Consider the following 19,412-nt stretch of genomic DNA (forward strand, 5'->3'; position numbering starts at 1 on the left):
GCCATCTCCCTTTTCCATTTAGCCCAGAGACACTCTAAATACATCTTAGTTTAATAGTAATGACTGCTCGCACAGTACTCTGCTGCTTTAAAATCCACAAATATCAACTCTTAACAACCATACTGCATTTGCACAGACTGTAAATATTACTGGATGAAGCCTGAGTGACGTCACCCATCTGTTCCTGTAGGGGGCGCTGGAGTCCCATCAATGGTGGTCTCCATGCTGGAAATGCTGTCTGAGGCGGGTTTTAAACCTCCCGACAAACCGTTACACTGCGCCCACCTGTCAATCAGGTCAGCTACACACCTTATTGTGAATAACTCTTATCCTTCATCAAATCAAAACTGATGAGTCATCAAAACATTCACCCCCCGTACAGTGTGTGTCGATGGAGTCATGAGCTAATCAGAACTATTTGGTTTTTTGAACCAGGCTGTAAACATGTTAATCTCTGCTGTAAAAACAAGCTTTTTAGAATGGGTGTGTATGTGACTTCCTGTGCTTCTGCAGCCAGCCTCTAGTGGACACTCAGGGAACTGCAGGATTTTACACTTCGGCATCCACTTCATGCTTCAACACAGGAGGTTGCTGCTTTTGTTTTACATTTCACTGCTCTGTAGAGGGAAGAGTGTGTGCAAGTGTGTGTTGTTGTATTAGAGAGTCAAACTGCCAACTACTGGTCTGGCATGTATGCTGCAGCATTTTAGTCGTAGTCGGTTGTTATCAAAACCTTGACGTCTGAACACAATCTTTTTTCACTGGATCATTCTTGTGTAAATGTGGCATAAGTCTGTCATGGTAATGGGCCGTATTTCCTCCTTATATGATTTACATAAGTAAATATGGACAACATCTCAGGCAGTTAAATCTAATGATATCTCCAGACAGTGGAGCAGCATCCTCCTGTCATGAAATAACCTGCAGGTCAAACTACTAAAGCTGTACATTTCTATTTTTGAACATATCAGCAGTGCCAGATAGGCTGGAGGCTGGAGTATTCACAAATATTCTGTAGCGGTAAACTCCCACAACATACTCGCAGAGCAACACATACCTTTAATATTCAGACTTTAAATGCATTTACATGTGATGTGCATCAGAAGAGTATTCAGTTAAGGTGTAAATATCCAGACAGTATCACATTTCTGTCACTAAGTCGAGTGTATTCTTTTCTTTTTATGTCGTCCTTTAAAGTTGTCCTAACTGGAATTGTGCTGTGACCTCACATGTCAAATGTGAAGCACATGAAGCTCATCAAGTTCAGCTGCAGTGAAAGATAAACACCAGTTTTCTTCTCCAGGTGAATCATTCTGCAGCTGCGAGGTGTTTAAGTGTAATCAGACTTTTTCTAAGTGCTGAGAAGCTGCGACTTGGACACTTTGTCATCAGTTAGATCTTTTTCAAGGCCCCTTGTTAGCGCTCTCAATCATCAAAAAAAAAAACATTTCACCACAGCGCTTGTCAACCACAGCTGTTTACACCGAGTGTGACTGATCGCTTCTCAGCCTGCTCCCGGTTCACATGACCGCGCTAATGTTAGCTGTGGAGGCAGGATTATGGGTAATGTCGTTCGCAGGCCTGTCCACATAAATGGCTGGGCCTCTGACAGGCAGAGTGAATCGGCCCTCCGCATAAGTAATTTAAAGGAGATCTATTAAACTCACTGTCACCATTAATGACGTCAGTCTGGGACGCCTGTTGAGTAGCGTTGTGAGATGTGCAGCTCAAAATCCTCCTTATTGATCTGATACTATCGTCAGTAAATACCTCAGTTCAGCCTCTGCCTGAAACGCTTCATTCCAGCTGCTGTCTCTTTAAGGCCCCGCCTCCCCACATGCCACCCCTTCCCGGTGGGCGTGTCCTAGAAAGAGCTGCCGTGGTGGGCGTGTCCTACCGCTTTGCTCCATGCTTGGCTCTGATATGTCGGCAGAACCTGACTTGAAAAAATGTAGCCGAGGTTTAGTACAGACGTCGTAACATCGTCACATTATATGCATGTATTTAAAGATGGATCTGCAGAATAGATCTCCTTTAATAATATCAGTTCATGCGTGTTGGATCAGTAGCGATACCGCTAGCCTCCAGGCTAACATTGGCCTGGATCTGATCAGCTGTTGTAGCTGACTGAAAAAAGTTATCGTCGTGGTCAAATGTCCTAGCTTCCTTTCTTTTCTGCCATCATTATCATTGTGCAGGTCCTGGCATGGGAATACGAAGTCTGACATGCCCAGGGTCGCATAGGCACATATAGAGACAACCAGCCACACTCACATTCACACCTACGGGCAATTTAGTTCAAGTATCCGGAGAGAACCCACGCAGGCACGGGAAGAACATGCAAACTCCACATGGAGAGGCTCCTGTAAGACGGGAAGTTGAATCAGGAACCTTCTCGCTGTGGGGAAACAGCGCTTACCACTGTGCAGCCCAAATTGTGTTATCATCGCTCAAATTCAGGATGGTCTATGATGCTTACCTTCATGGGCCCCTCTTGCCTCAGAGAGCTTTCCCCCTTTCCCCCCCATGATCGCAGACTCCTCCATGCATCACTGTCCTCTGATACTGGTGTCATTGTGGAGATTTTCTAGTTAGAGTTATTCCTGATCCTAAAGTTTTCTACTCATCAGGATCATTACAATCTGCCTTTACATTTTTATTCTGCTTCTTCAGCACTGAGTCCATTTTAACCTTTTGTTTTATCTCATGGTATGATAACCTTTCAGTGCACAATAAAAATCGTCTGTCCAGTATCGTTCAAGCAGCCAGTAAAATAACTGGCACACAGCAGCTTTCCCTGTTGGATATCTGGAACAGTGAGGAAAGCAAAGTCGATCTCTGCCCAGCTCTGAGCGTCCTCTCTTTGAGGACTTTGTTCTTCTTCCCTGAATGCACTTAATATTCTTTAAACTATGACTGCACTTTCCAGCAGCACTATACCACTTTATTTATCTTGTTACCATCCAGTGTAATTTCTCTTTTTCTAGGTTTATTCCATCAGGTTGTGTTGCTGTGTCTTGTCTTTGTTGTGTTTTTTGTCTACTGCTGTAAATCAACTTTCCCTTTCAGGGACAGTGAAGGTCTGAAGTGAACTGAAAGCACGACCTGTTGACATGTAGACCCCTCCTGCTTTCAGGGCAGCTTGTCCAGAAATGCGAGTGCATGTGTGGGAACAGCTGAAAATATAAAAAACATCCTTTCGGGTAAGGAGCTAACTATCGTATGTTGAGTTTGCAGATATTCACTGAACAAACGGTTTAAATGTAATCCACTCTGTTTCTGCCGTACTCAACACAAGTCCACCAGGCACGCACCATTATAGAAACCACTTCATGCTACAGTGGTATCTGCTTTCTCACAGAGCCAAAAATAAGTGGGGGGATTGTTATGTAGGGTCGTCACATGAATATATGCACGTGTTGCACACACAACATTTGTGAGGAGAATTTAGGTGCAACATATAGCAAAGAATCTCTGAGGTATTCTTCATTAAAGCAGACAATGTGTCGATAGGGTGAAAGCCTCCTCTGTTGGTTGTTTGTTTCTTATTTATCTTGTCGGTCACTTATGGGAGGAGTTTGATTTATCCTGCATTCAGCAGGAGTGCTTCAACCTTGTCATTTACCCCAAACCATTTTACAATGTATGCACCAAACGTATGTGCAGGGACTCTTTGTGTGTGAGTTTGTTCATTTTTTAGAGATGAGAGAGAGAGAGAGAGAGAGAGAGAGAGAGAGAGAGAGAGAGAGAGAGAGAGAGAGAGAGAGTGGGGAATGACATGCGGGAAAGGAGCCACAGGTCAGATTTAAACCTGGCCTGTCTGGTTGGAGTATTATTGCCTGTGTACATGGGGAGTGCAGACTAACCACTAGGCCGCCGAGCCCCAAAGAACTCCAGTTCTGTCCCTTTAGCTTCGGTCTCTCTGGTTCTCAGGCGGCGATTGCACGACAACGGTTTCAGCTGTGTCCTGTTTACACATCAACTGTGTTTTTGGTTGCCTCAAAGCGGGTTGCAGAATTTAAACTTTTGAAAACAGCACAGTTTCCGTCGCCGTCTAAACTGGAAATATGTAGTTCCTCTGAATATGGCGACTTTATTCACATGCGCATTACGGTTCCTGTCCATATCCACGGCTGGACTACAACAACAATAGCGGCCTCCTGAGTTCTGTTTGTGACATTTCCTCTAAATGTTCTCGAAAAAAGTTTAGGGTCACTCTGAGTAACGACCCCACCTCATCGTCCTTCCACACTAACGTTCATGTGTTAGTCATGTTTGTTTGTTCACACCTCATCGCTCTGTAGACGGAAGAGTTTGAGAGCAAAACGTTGTCTAATTGCAGAACTGTTTTTAAATTAATTATGTTGTCGTGTAAATGCGGCCTCACATTTACCTTTTTGTTGGGAGAAGAAACATAAAGCCTCAGGAGCAGTGCAGATGTATAACTCCTCCTGATTTGATTGTTAATCGAACCATCAGTTTTCAGGTAAATATGAAGTTTCATACAATCAGAGATGGAGTTTCTGACATTAAGACGTCTACATTCAAACTTATTCTGAAACAATGAAGGTTTTTAGACTTGTCAAAAGTCTATTTCCTATCGAGCCAGTGATGGTAAAATAAATAATTAAAAATCCACCACGGCAACACTTAAAGCTCGACTTGTCGCTTCCTTGTGTGATAGATGAACTCTTCGCTGATGTGCTCTCACTCGGTGCTATTCTTCCCCCTGACGGTGACTTAATACCAAACACACCCTACCTTTTGGCTCACAGTGGTGAAACCTCAGAGCATCAGGCCATTACTAAATGTGAATAATCTGACACTGTGTTCCCAGGGCTGGAGACTGGACCCCTCCAATGATTCAGCAGCTAAATTGATCCAGACACATACTGAGTGACTGATGGCATTCCCAGAACCCCAGTGCAGCGCTTCATTGGCCAGACTATGTGAGGGTGCGTGTGTCTGTGGGTGTGTGTTTGTGTGGGACTGCAGAGGTGATAATCAGCAGTGGCAGGAGGGACTTTCTTGTCCCTGTTGTTGTGCCGCGTGGAGCTGTCCCAGTCGGGACTCCCAGTTGGTCTCTTTCAACTCACCCCCCTTCTGCTCTCTCTCTCTCCTGAGCCCACCTCTCTTCTGTTATTTCCTCTTAAACGTCTCTCAGTCCACCTCCTGTTTTCCTTTGAAGAGGCTCTTCTTTTGTTTCCTCTTTAGACACTACCGAGGAGAAACAGGGGAAAGTGTTGTTAGGGTATATATCACAGATTAAAGGGAAAGAGAGCTGTGGAGAGGAGGCTTTGCTGCTGATCAGGAGTACCCCTGCTGAGGCGCTCAGCAGCCGGTCCCTCCCGTCATCTGTCCATGCAGTAGGTGAGACTGAAAAACAGCCTGCTGAAGAAAGTTGGCTCGTCAGGATTTGCTGTCTTAGGAGTGTTGTAGTTATTTTTGAGGAGGTGTGGGGGGGGGGGGGGGCGTTCAGAGAGGTTAGGGGTGTTAAAGCTGCAGGTGGTGCTCGGGGAGTTTGTTTTGCCATGCAGCAAGCTTGGGATCGGACAAGTAGCTGCGAGAGTGGCAATACGGGCCGTTTGAAAATGCTGGGGAAAGGACAAAGCGGTGGATACCCCACTGAGGCGACGGCTGACGTTCTGCAAAGGTAAGATTCAAGTGTTTCTAAAGTATTTACAGAGAAGGGACGAGCCTGTTCCTCACGTGGCAGTGTTAGAAATCTGTTTGTTCCTTGTGGATGGTAATTATAAAATATATTTCTAGAAGAGTGAAAACGTCCTGTGCTTGAAGAGCTGCCGGCAGGAAAGTTTCTCTGCAGTCTTCTCAAATTGCTCAGGAAGGTTTTAACGCCGCAGTCTAAATGTAAACGTGTCAAAATGAAGATAACGGACGGTTTGTACAGCGTCTGTAACCGGGGGTGCCGAATGTGGAAGAAAAAGTTAGGATGACTGTGAGGGCTGTTGACTGACAGGGGTCCCTTATTAAAACATGAACCTGTGGCTGTAAGAGAGGACCGTCTTCTCTCTCTGATAATTACAAAAACCTGTTGTGTTTCATGGTGCCATGCAGGCCGCCTCTCCGCTGATCTCCTTTATTTCTAGGAAACAGGATTTTAAAAAGATCATAATTCATGAGGACTGATTAAATAAAATCCTCTTACATGGTTAAATATTATCCCGACGTCAGGAAGTTGCTCAAAGTTCACAGCTCAGATTCTTTATTTTTATTGCATTACATAATAATTAGATTTCTGTCTGCACTGTTTGAGCTTTTTTCTGTCTTTTAGCAGAAAAACGAGGCTGTAAAAATCTGCTCACATGTCCAGAGTGAGCGCAAAGGGTTCAGGAACATTTATACGCTGAGCAGAGTGTTCAGAGCGACCCATTAAAGTCACAGTTAAATTGTTTTTTTTGCATAATGGAGTTTTGTTAAAGCACTTTGGCTGCGGGCGGTTTGGGCCATGGTCACTTTCTGGCAGCGCCTGCGTTCGTTTGAAGGTGTTGTGATTTATTCAAGAGAATATCTAAACTGTCGAAAAGCAAAAATCAAAGCTTCTATCTCTTAACCTTTGATATCATGAAATATAAAGCGCTCACATCTTTCATTGTAATTATTCTTCAAAAACAAAATTAAACATAATTAAAAAACGTTTCTTTTTATAAACCTTAAAGCCTTAAAGCTGTACTGAGTTATTCTCTCTTCAGCTGAGAGCAGATCTGCACGTCTTCACGATATTTAATTGACCTTTTATAAGTATAAAGTTATTAAAGGTATTATAAAGTTTTGCACATTTTAATTGACATATTTCAGGTGTTTTTAAAAGATGACACAAATATGACGAGAGTGATTTATAAATCTGCAAACTGAATAAATCAAAATCAATCGAGAGGAGACTTTAAAATGAAGACGCCTGACTGTCAACATATACACACACACACACATTAAGAAGAAGTCCGTCTCTACAGGAAGTTTCACCTTTAATCTGCCCGCTGGTGAAGAGTCAGAGGTCGTCTGCTTTAAATCAGGATAAAGTTATCATTTTATATCACGAGTGTTTGTCTCAGAGGTGAACAAGGTCGATCAGAACGCTGAGACTGTCGAGTGTTTACAGACTCTGAATTTAATATTTATTTTTAATTTAATCACTGAATAAAGTTCAGCAAAAACAAAACAAGAGCGTGCTGCTTTGAAGATAATTTAATACAATCACAGTTTTTATTTAAAATAATAAAAATATACGACCGAGTTAAAGGACAAAAATTTAAGATTAAAGTAAAAAAAATGAAAAGATGAATTTAAATAAACAATATTAAACGGATAAATGGAATTAAATAATCGTATCAGATATTCCATTTAATTCCTCTTGGAGTTTGTAACAGACCCCTGAGTCAGGTTATCATGGTGCCAGGCCGTACCAACGAGTAAAAGAACGACTTTAATCTCCAAATGTTTTTATTATTTTCCCCTTAATGTGTCAATAACTCTCCTCTGTAAAAACTCAAAAATATGACAAAGAAACTGATTTTTTTTAAAGTATCTGATGGTTAAATATGGAGTCACACTTCGTCTAAATGTAACATCAAACATGAGCAGCCTGTAAAAACAATATTAATTAATATAAATCTTTTAAAAGTTTATTTTTGAATTTCTTTACATGAAAATCTTCATCTTCATGTTTTATCTTCTTACATAATCAGGATGCAAGACTTCTAAATAAAACATCAGCTTCACTTAATTTATTTTTATTTATTTCAAACATGCAAACAACATTGAGAGTGGACTTCCTGTAAAGTCAATTTTTTAAATTTTTTTAAATTTTAAATTTTTAATTCGTCTGTGCTCGAAAACGATGACATGAAAAAACGTCACCGGTCCGACTCTCTTTGTTCTGTGAAGCTTTACTCCAAGGCCCTTTCAAAATAAAGTCAAAGAATACAGATAACTAGCAAAAAAAAGCAGAAACGAATAAAAATAAGTTACACTCATTATTTAGATGATACAGAGCATCCACTGACTCCATGTTTCTCATGGTTAGAAGAGATGAAGCAACCCGCTGCTGAGAGCGATGACATGACTCTGATTCTTTAGAGATATTATTTATTTAAGAAGGTAATTAACCCTTTAATTATGTAAATATGTTGGAAGATAAAGAGTTTTAAATTCAGATTACAACTAAAAAAAGGCGGTCTCTTCCTCGTCATCAAGGACCGATGGTCTCATGCGTTCTGCAAGATTCAAATCAGTTCCCTGCAGGTGGGGAGAGCATAACTAAACGCTCTTTCCCCCGAGTTCAGTCCCGACGTCTGGACATGTATCTCCTGTTAGAAAAACAGAAATGACGGGGACAAACAGGATGTGTTTTACAGATTGAGTTAAAAACGTCACCATGTCTCATCTCTCCGAGCCGCAGCGCGGTAAACGGCGTTCTCAGTGCTTCTGGAAGCCGCAGGAAACCGTCAGAGTGAACTCTCTGATCCTGCAGAGTGTTTTTAATGAACATGTTCGTTTAGACATTAAATCAGACGGCTGCAGCTGTGCACACCTGGATTATTTAGGACAACATCAGCGAATGAAGGACGAGCTGCTCCACCTGATTTCTCATATCGAGCCTGAATTTGCGTATCAAACAAACGATTATAAAAAGCTTTGCTGACACAGAACAGCTGGTTAAAATGACGTTAGGGTTATACGTCTTTATGTCATTACATGTTACACACAGGTACTCTAAAGTATCTCTGAAGATAATGGATCCTCATTTTATAATTAAAGGGAAAGTTTTGTCTTTAACCCCGGGTATAAAAACAACAAATAACTCTTCTTTCTCCTCAGGGTGTCATGAACTTATATTACAGAATAATTATCATTTAAATGCTGTCAGGCTTTTTATAAGAAAGCACACAATAAATATATTTTGTGATATTGACAAAAAAAAGTAAGGTAAAAATAGATTTGAGCAAACGTAGAGCTCTCCCTGTCTCCTTGACGACAAGGAAGGAAAAATGTCATAAAAAATGGAGGTAAAGCCTCCGACTTGATTTGATTGGCTGCTTCGTCCAAAAGTGACATCGACAAGCGCTGCGACTCCTCGCCTTGAGCTTTGAATGTCCAAAAACTGCAACAAAAAGGCGTGGCACGGGCACTTTTTTCGGCACTCTGTAAAGGGACTTTTTCCTCATGAGCATTCGCCCCTCTCCTCCTCCTCCCGGCCGTGTCCCAGCTGCTGGCTCTATATCATTTTGGTGTCATGTCGAAGGAGGGAAAGTAGTTTAAGTCGATGTTCCCCCTTTGCATCGCCGTCCCTTCAGCTCTTTAGCGGTTCACTGACGTGTGAAAAATGTCACAGGAAAGCTAATAAATCTTCCTGAAGCCACCAAATGTGTGAGTACTTTCCCGACTCTCACGCATTTTGTCTGCAAACCTTTGGGACCCTACCCCTGCCTTATTACTGAACGCAGGCTAGTCTTATTCAACAGATTTAAGGCACACAGGTTATAATGGTTCTATAAAGTAACAGATATATCTCTAAGTTTGAATTCTCTCATGTTTGTTATTTTTAACCTTCTCTGCGTGATTTATCCCGCGCTGAATGAAAACACATCCTGTTGGTTACTGACTTTGAAGAAACTATCAGTTGATCTGTTCTGCAGTTTGTCTGATCTTCAGTTTTAAGCTATTTGTTAATTTAATAATCATGAAACTATTTCTGAACACTCAAAGACACTGAACAAAGAATAATTAGAAAACAAAACAAAGAAGAAATAATGTCAGAGGAGGAGGAGAACAGAGTTTGGAGGCTTGGAGGATTTCTTGAAGTTGGAGAGTGAAGGGGGGGGTCTCTGCTGCCTTTTGGGACTGCGTTCCAGAGGGTGGGAGATGGCCCTGTCCCCCCAGGACTCGTGGTTAATCCTGCAGGGGGGGGGTCAGACATGAGAGAGCCGGTGCAAGGGTTGGGGGGAGCATGGTTATGGAGGACTTTGCAGGTGATAATAAAGAGTTTGGAGTGGATCTGCTGGGGGATGGAGAGCCAGTGGAGGTTCTGTAGGACCGGGGTGATGTGGTCCCGAGTGGGGGAGTGTGTTTTATCTTACACCTGAAGGTTTGATATCATGACAGACGATTCTTCTGTGTTTCTCTTGTAACCCTTTATTTCTGTAACTGATGTGGCACACGCTGTGAGGTTAAACTAATGAAAATATTTACAACAAATCTCCTCAAGAGGCTGAACCTGAGAGGTCGAGACTCAGTCCTGTCCCGCTGAAGGGGATTAACGACAGATGATCTGCTGGGCTTTCCTTACCATCATGTAAAACCTGCAGACATGTTTGTCAGGATTGATTAGTGAGCTGGCTGCTCAGCTCTGAGATGTCTGGGTCCTCCTGCTTTGAGATTTAGAGAGAAAAGGTTTACACATTAATGAGGCTGAGCTGCATGAAGGCAGAGTGTTTGATTGGGTGTTTCAGACACAAGCAGGTTAGTCAATGCAATGTCCAAATAACCTTCAGTGTTTCTACACTTCCAGGAACAGAGAAGTTAAGGCAGCAGTAAATCTGTGCTGTCGTTATTTGTGGGTGGAGACATTTTCTCACCTTCTGCTGAAAGGAGAATCATATATTTTTCTGTGTCACCTCCTCTAGTCCACCACCACCTCAAACAGGTGTTCATTGCTGTGTTGACACTTGGCAGCAACTGTTGCTAATCTTGATGTTAAATGGCTGACAGTTGTGTGGCACCAGGCAGGAGTCTCCGAGTGTTCAGAGTTGAGCTTATAGCTGCTTTCACACCTGCACAAAACTCCTGAAAGGTTTCAGGGTGAGCTGCATGTGTACCGCAAACAGCTGAATGTTTCTCTCTGACTTTACCCAGAGTTTCTCCTCGTATTTATTCTGCATAAAGTCAAAATGAGCTGATGTGAGAACGCAGCAGGAAGCATTTATTTGCTCGAGCAGCTGCTGCGTTCCCAACCCAAGTCCCTACAGAAGACATATGAATCTCCTGACACATACAATGTTGTACTTTGTGGTCATATCCAGGAAGTACTGACATACGTTTTTATTTAATCAGGAAAGAAACTTGTTGAGATTGAAAACTCCTTTTTCAAAGTGTCCTTGTCGAGACAGGCAGCAGCAACATTTACAGATTTTCACACAAACATCGAGCAGCCAAACATTCAAATACACAAATAAAATACATTATTAGACATTAAAAGACTCAAATAACAAATGTAAACAGCAAATGTTTGTCAGGATTATCCACAAACACATCTGCAGCCAGATGTGTCCACCTCCAAGTTACTTAACATCCTCTTAAAATCATCCAATCAGAGCAGCTCGTTCTGTCTCAACTCTTTCTGTGATTTATTCAGAGTAAAGGAGGCAGAAAACTTAAACGCCTTATCCCCCCGGTTCAGTTCTGACTTTTCGAACAGACAGTAAGAAAAGTCCCTGAGAGTGAAGATGATACGTCCCCGTTCTCTTCTGACTGATGGAGGTCAGATGGTTTAAAGGAAGTAGACCTCAGATAGATCCAAAGTGTTCAAGTCTGCGTGTGGTCAAAGAAGTCGATGTTAGTTTGTATGGATTAGATGGTGTTTGCAACGAGGTTTATTTGCAGAGGAGGGGGGGGCGTAATTTCCACCGAATGTTTAAATATTCTCGAACTAACATCAATGCAAATGAGACAGCCCCAAGAGCTTCTCGATATATTCGGCATCAGCGCCAAGCACATTGCTAATGCTGTGCTTCAGACCTTTTCAAACTAAGGACTGCACACAGGATTCTTGGCTTCCTGCTCTTTTGCATAACAACCACCTTTCTGTCAAATGTAAGATTGTGATTGGTGGAGTCTGGGTGGTCTTTAAGTGAATTTATTCTGAGAAGAAACAAACACTGAGCGCCACTGAGCATCAGTGTTTGAACTGTGTGTGTGTGTGTGTGTGTGTGTGTTTGAGACATGAACTCTGTGCAGCTGAAATGTTTGGAACAGAAAGAGAAATACTGCGTCAGGATGCTGTCTGCTTGGCCGTGCAGTTTGAGTGGCTATCTGTTTCTCTCGTTTAACGCCAACAGAATCAGCGCAATCCTTTCCTGGATCTGGCCCATATTCTCCAAATATTATAAAAAACAAACGCCTGGAAAGTCAGAGTTGAAGAGACGACTGTAGAGGATCTTAAAAAGTAAAAAAATGATAGGCACTATCGGCTGCAGAGATGATCACTGCTCTGCTTAAACTGATTTTTAAAACTATTAGTTTAGTTTGAGGATTCTTCTCCTCTTGTATTCTGGATGTAAAAGATATTCTCTGGTTGTCATCGTTCAGCGTGAAGTATCATGTCCGAGGTGTTTACAGGCGTCGAGTCGGTTGACTTAACAGCCTTAACCATCTGGAACAAAAGCAGTGCCCGGAGTTAAAGAGGCTGTAAAGCCTTTATACACTGATGTGTCACCATTAGACTATAGCGATGACAAAAGAGTGTTGTCAGATATTTCTGTCTGTGAGTATTCACCGCTGAGATTTGCACGTATCTCAGGCCGGGCTTCATGGGGGATACACCCGATAATCCTAAAACCATCACAGGTTCAGGTTTGGTTTGTGGCGTGCTCTGAGCGAGGCTGTAATGCGATTCAAGCGCTGGTCTGCAGAACAAACGTTGGCTTGAAAAAAGTATTGGTAAACGGAGAAGCTGTGATATAATTTTCATGGCTTCATTACACGTTGCCAAGAGCCACCCATTAACCGCAGTTCACGTTCTTACTAATAAACCGTGGTCAGTCAGCTGTCTAAAAACGCAACTGAGCTAATCCGATTCTCATATTCTGTTACCTAAACATGACGATGCATCCTGCTCACAGTGACTCTGCAGAACTGTGCTCTGTTCTGTGTCTGACTAACTCAACGAGTGTAAAGATGAGCAGGTTCATCGAGAGAGAAAGTCACGCTGTCAGGGTGCCAAAAGAGCCGATATCTGTCTGTGAAGGTTTACAGTCATCCAGGTCGTGGCTCCATGGGGCGGGCAGAAGGCCAAAATACCTCTCACACCTTTTAGCGTGGGTTAAGTTTTTTGCAATTTCTGTGCATGCTTGAATTTGACTCAGAACTTCCACCAGATACTTCCCATCCTGCTCGCTCTGCTGTGGTGAATTGATGCTCCGTGCTCCATCATCCTGCAGAAACAGAAACCTTGTGTATCTGCTGCAGAGGACTCCGGACTGACGGAGCTGAGACGGACCCAATATGCACCTGGTTGAATTTAGCTGTTACCCGTGGATAAATGAAATGAAACACATACACTGCCTGTCCAAAAAAAAAGTAACTAAGCAAATAGGTAAGAGCCTCCCATTGGATAATAACTGCATGGGTGATTATCTTTCAGCTGGCAACAAGTTATTTAACCCCAACTGATGCAATGAGTTGCTTCTCATTTCTTAAACAACTATGTTGAAAGACCCATCCTGTGGTCGTGGAAAAGATGTTAAGTCTGTTTGAGAAGGGTCAAATCACTGGCATGCATCAAGCAGAGAAAACATCTAAGGAGATTGTAGAAACTACTAAAATTGGGTTGGAAACTGTCCAACACAAAACTGGAAGGAAGATTTCCCCTGTTCCAGGGTGATCAGGGTAAGAAGAGAGGCAGATGAAGTGATGCACCCATCATGCCTAGTGCCTACTGTACAAGCCTGTGGGGGCAGTGCTATGATCTGGGGTTGCTGCAGTTGGTCATGTCTAGGTTCAGCAACATTATGTGCCTGCTGACTACCTGAATATACTGAATGACCAGGTTATTCCATCAATGGATTTTTTCTTCCCTGATGACAATGCCAGGATTCATCGGGCTCAAATTGTGAAAGAGTGGTTCAGGGTGCATGAGACATCATTTTCACACATGGATTGTCCACCACACAGTCCAGACCTTAACCCCATTGAGACTCTTTGGGATGTCCTGGAGAAGACTTTGCGCAGTGGTCCGACTCTCCCATCATCAATACAATTTATTGGTGAAAAATTAATGCAACACTGGATGGAAATAAATCTTGTGACATTACAGAAGCTTATCGAAACAATGCCACAGCGAATGCGTGCCATAATCAAAGCTAAAGGCGGTCCAACAAAATATTAGAGTGTGTGATCTTTTTTTTTTGGCCAGGCAGTGTATTTTCCTTCTACTTTGGAGATGAAAAAGCAAAAGTTATGTGACCTCGATGACAATTGAATCCCCTGGAACATTCAGCCGAAGCGGACTTTTGTTTCCTGAAAGAAGCATCAGTCACTCAGGTCCTTTGCTATCCGCTCTCCATCACTACCTCCCTTAAAGCTCAAACATCTGAGCTGGCAGAGCTAAAGGTCTCGGTGTAGACGCACTCTATATTTAAAAGCTTGCTTATGTGATACTCATTAAATGCACTGACGCTTAGGAAGCGAAAGGTGCAGGCTGCAAGACTAGCATTACATTTATTATTAGCATTAGCATTAGAATTAAATTAACAGAAATATTCAGGACCTTTTTTTACCCCACCAATTGACCCTTTGTTGGCTCCCTGATTGGTCCGCTGACCCACCAATCAGAGAGCTTCCTCATAGCAACCGTTGCTGGGCTACTTCCAGTTAGATATATTTTCTCCAAGTCTTTTCAGCGCATAGCGGTGAAATTGTGACCTTAGTTTAGTTGCCGTTACTGAGCGGAGACGGACCGAATACGCATCTGGTGGAATTTAGGCTTGAGAAAATTGATATCAAAACGCTGAATTGAATCCCACCCTAAGTTTGTTTTTAGCGTTGCATGTCACCCTGGTGTTCAGGAAAGACACGGCAGTCCATGGTAAAGTTAGACGCTGTTAATTGGAAATATGGAGGAACTAATTAAGCCAAGAACATTTAAGGGGGAAATCCCGAGTAGTGGGTAAAAAACAGTAAAAAAAAAAAAAAAAAGTTCTCAAAACAAATCAGCGTTTTCCATCGTCAGCCTAAAGTCTCACATCCCACAGAAACTCACTTTTACAAGGTCTCACATCACACTGTCAGCTGAACCGCTACAGCTATAAATCTGGAGAATCCACTAAAACTGTGTCTCTCTCCGGGTTTACAATCGGGGGAGCAGGGGTGTCTAAGAAACCCATAAACCGACCCCGCTGTTTTAAGTCCTGCACGGCCACTCTGCTCTTCTCTGTGAGGCCAACAGCTGAAGCCGGGGTAGATTGTAGGGTGTGTGCTCACCCCAAAGGCATTTTGCTTTTTCCCATCGGTTCACAGAGACAGAACATCAAATGTACCGAGCGTCCTTCAAAGCAGGTAGCTACAGGTGTTCCACACACACAAACAGAAAGGTCAGAAATCAGTTTTATAAGGACGATATCGAATGTTAAGAGATTTATTCCTTTGAATCTTTTTAGAAGGGATTCGTTTTCAGAAATTCAGTATGAACGAAAATGTAAGACCATCAGACCTCTACAGAAAGTACTTCAAGCCTCTAATGGCCGCTCTTCCTCAGCACACATTACCAAGAGTGTGTAGCAGCAGAGTTCTCATATCCACAAATAATCTAGAATCATATTTATGTAACTTACAACGCGAGCGAGAGGCCGGGAAAAAATCATCTTGATTCTATTATTTCCTGTTGGAGTGTCCTTCTTAACTTCTGGTTTTTATTTCCTCCCTCGCTCATGTAGACGTATGAAGAAGGAGGGAGCTCTACATGGCACCGACTCTCTCTCTCTCCTCACTCCTTTGACCTGTGTCAACACCAGGGAAAAACTTTGTTAGTCTCCCCGCGTGCCATTTATTGAGTGTTGAGATTTGAGTCAGCAGCTCGTCAAAACAAATCACCACACTTCAGTTTGCCCACCTTCAAAATAAAAGCATCGCACTTTCGGTACAGTTTCTCCAAAATATACAGTACAGTGTTTCCCCTACCATTATATTAGGCGGCCCGCCCCCCCTCCAACGGCTGCCCGAGATTTATTTTTTGGCTTTTTGTGCCTTTATTGTAGGGATAGGATAGTGGATAGAGTCGGAAATCAGGGAAAGAAGTCATTTAAGGATACCTTTCCCACAGAAAAGGACATCTGTCATTAAAAGTAACCCATGAACACCAAGAATCCTTTATGTGTTTGAGCAGCCATCTCGCCATTATGTTTATATTTGTTCGCCATTATCAGCTTTCTCCATAGAGCCTGTTAGCATAGCTTCCAAGCAATATGGCGGACGTTAAGTTTCAATTCTGGGAGTGAGTTCCCACCCACTGATCTGTGATTGGTCTGTAGCTTCAGTGGTCGAAAATATGAGGAACTGGCGTTGTAGTTTCACCCTGCTAACCGCAACAGCTTCCAGTGACGCAAAAATCGTCATTTTGCGTCACTGGAAGCTCCTTTTCAGACTTAGAAATACAAAGATTTCCCATCTCAGGGGAAAATGAGGGCGGGATGCACGACCATTCAAAAATACTACCAGGTTTCTAATGATACAAAGCTTAATGCAAATGAGTGAAGTATCCCTTTAATGAAGCGCGCTGATTTGTGGCGGTCTTAATACATTTAGACATCGAACAGGGTGGGCTCATTTTGCTTTTTAACCCATTCCCGTTTGTTTTCTGAGCTGAAAGGAAAACTTGGCCGAGGCTGTAGAGGCTGTTCTTAGGCCTGCACATTCAGAACATATGCTATGTAGAGGATAACACTTGGGCAGGCCATGTATAAATTATCACACATGCCACGCTCCGGATGCCTCCCCCACCTCTCTGAAACCTTCATTTACCAGCAGGTGTGTTTGGTATACCGGGCGAGGAGGAGGAGGAGGGGGGTGATCTGTTCTACACGGCCGGTAATTGATGGAAATGTCCGAGTTGCTCTGCCAACAGAGGAAGTAGATCTGCTGGGCTGATGACATGCCGGCTTGTTGTCAGTCCATTTACCCTGTGCCCTGATGTGTCCAAATAAAGGAAAGTTGTTTTAAGAACGAGAGAGGATGACAAATGTCAACATGAGATGGCCTTAGCTTTCCAGAGGCAAATCACCAAGTGTTCGTTTTGCTCACAGGTTTGTTGATTTTTAATGATTTTGTCCACGGAGCCTCTCAGCTGCCTCTGTGAGAGTCTCATATTGCACTCTCTCTCTCTCTCTCTCTCTCTCTCTCTCTCTCTCTCTCTCTCTCTCTCTCTCTCTCTTTCTCTCTCTCTCTCTCTCTCTCCCTCTCTCTCTCTCTCTCTCCGTCAGTTTCTCTCTCTCCCTCTCTCTCCTTCTCTCTCTCTCTGAGCTTTTGCTGAGGAAGGAACATTAATTTGCACAAACACAAAAGCTGTAGATTTTTTTTTTTTAGCTTTTTGCCACAAATTTCACACACCTCAGATCCCTCAGGGACGCTGGAACAGATCTATGTTTAGACGTCGGGTTTAAATGGGTTGACCAGGAAAGCAATAGGAAGAGTTACTCTCATGAGACTGCATTACCACCAGTGAGAAACAGTCGACCTGTCACCAAGCCCACTTTGTCTAATCTTTCCTGTAATCCAAACCCTCGGCTCTTTGCTGGCCTCTCTGCACCATAATAGTTAATGAGTTTAAAACAGTCGTTAATCACAGCGAGTCCCAGCTCAAAAGAACGTCATTAATTAGAAGATTCAGCCTTTTATCATGGCTTACAAGGTAACGGCAGAAAAGGTAACGTGGAGTGAATCTTTGCATGGACAATGTTGGAACCCTGCAAGTGAAATATATTGAAGACCATCATTGATTCAGAAATAGAAGATATTTGACTGTCACATTTCAATTCACATCAATTAAGTAAATTAATAAATGAGCCCGTCTTCATAGCCTCTCAGTGTCTTTCACTTAATGCTGAGCGCTATCAACACAGTGTTTCCCCTATGTTGGAGTTGTAGCAGCAGTGGTGAAGTGGAACAATGTTTTAGTTGCGAGCAACTCATTAATATAATTATTAACATTTATTGGACAAAACAATCAACCAACAAACACCATATTGTCATAACCTGGCTCGTGAGTAATGGCAAAAGACGAGAGGAGTCAGACTTTTACCAAAGAAAATAAATAATTTATTTGGAAACTCGTAAAAAAAAAAAAAATCAGCAGCGGTGCACCAAGTTCCAGTAGAATTACCCGAGAAGCCGTGACCTTTCCACACAAGGCAGAATAATAAACCCGTCAGTCCGTCCCTGATTGCAGGACTCTAATTTGTGGTGTAACTGAACTTCCATTGTGTGAGTGTCTAAAGATTGAGCTGAAAATGCTGCGTGTTGGTCTCGAGTGAGTCACCGTCTAGCAGCACACGCCTTACATAACGCTGTTACTTTGGCAACAAGGTTTGGTCTTTCATCATCATCAACTGATGTGAGAACAAGCTACTCTGAAGGTAAATATTTGTATCAAACCCACAAACCTCGATTCCCGGACTGACATGAAACTGTTCTTTAGGGTCATTGTTCATGTTCGGGGCAGTGTTTTAGAACACTTGACTCGTTGGACAAAGACAGCCGCATGACACATGCATGCTCCTTTGTGTGCAAAGGTATCACACCTTCTGTGTAACATGACGGTGCACAGATATGACCACACGTCCATGTAATCCAAAATAAAACACAATATACAGACTTGCGATCGTATTTTTCATCACTTTATCAACATGACGTCAAAACATGCAGCGAATGAATGGGCACGAGACGTCCGACGGTATGATGTAACTCGGGCCGCCCACTAGCAAGGACTTAAGCCTGTGTACATTGGACGCGCGCTCAGACCTCTAGGCTAATGTCGCCTCAACAGCCCTAGTTCAACGCAATCTGCAATTAAAATTTGGAGGTGGGGAAATTGGCAACATGATATCAGATGCCTCGTGGTCACATTAGGTGCATCAAATCCTTGCTTCTGTAACTACAACCATCTTTCCGTTGTGATGACTAAAAGCCAACTCAAATATAAAATCAAAATCTGTTAATATAATCAGTGCTGTCTCACCATCACATTCCACCGCCTGCTGAGCGCTGAAGCGAGGGACCGGACGCCCGTGGTCAGTTGTGGAGCGCAATGCAGCTGTTGAAATGCTAGAGCGATGCCAAAGTAGCAGGTGGCAGGACTCAGGGAAGTCGAGTTGACTTTCTTTTATATAAAGCAGGAGTATACGGAGCCTATAGCTGACGTGATGGAGGAGAAAATGACTTTGGTTTTGCATTTTGTTGTGCGGCCGCTTCAAGCTCTTAAAGTTGAAGTTTTTGTTTTGTTGATCTTTTCAAAAAGGCGCAGTTTCTCCTGCCAGCCTCCTCGTATTTATTCTGCAGAAAGTCAGAGTGAGCTGATGTGAGAATGCAGCAGTATATAATCAGGAGAATTCACCTGGAGCGAGTGGGAGGGGGTGGTGACGTTTATTCCCTGTGATCGCCGCACGACCATAGACTGTCTGCACGCCACC

The 19,412-nt window shown here is 42.9% G+C and overlaps 1 protein-coding gene across 2 annotated transcripts in view; it reads left to right on the forward strand.

The window, feature by feature from the left end:
* Positions 1 to 5,011: 5,011 nt before the first annotated feature.
* The window catches only part of rbm20 (RNA binding motif protein 20), a 54,181-nt gene continuing 39,780 nt past the window's right edge, over positions 5,012 to 19,412 (forward strand). Inside the window, exon 1 of one of the 2 annotated variants that reach the window (XM_020653253.3) lies at positions 5,012 to 5,653. In XM_020653253.3, coding sequence (XP_020508909.2) covers positions 5,532 to 5,653 — 122 coding nt within the window. In that variant the 5' untranslated portion in view covers positions 5,012 to 5,531. Of the gene's footprint in view, positions 5,654 to 9,239; positions 9,385 to 19,412 lie in introns of those variants that run through there. The other variant, XM_065954209.1, reaches the window with a different exon arrangement.

The sequence above is a fragment of the Labrus bergylta genome, chromosome 1 (assembly GCF_963930695.1).
Source record: "Labrus bergylta chromosome 1, fLabBer1.1, whole genome shotgun sequence".
Lineage (NCBI taxonomy): Eukaryota > Metazoa > Chordata > Actinopteri > Labriformes > Labridae > Labrus > Labrus bergylta.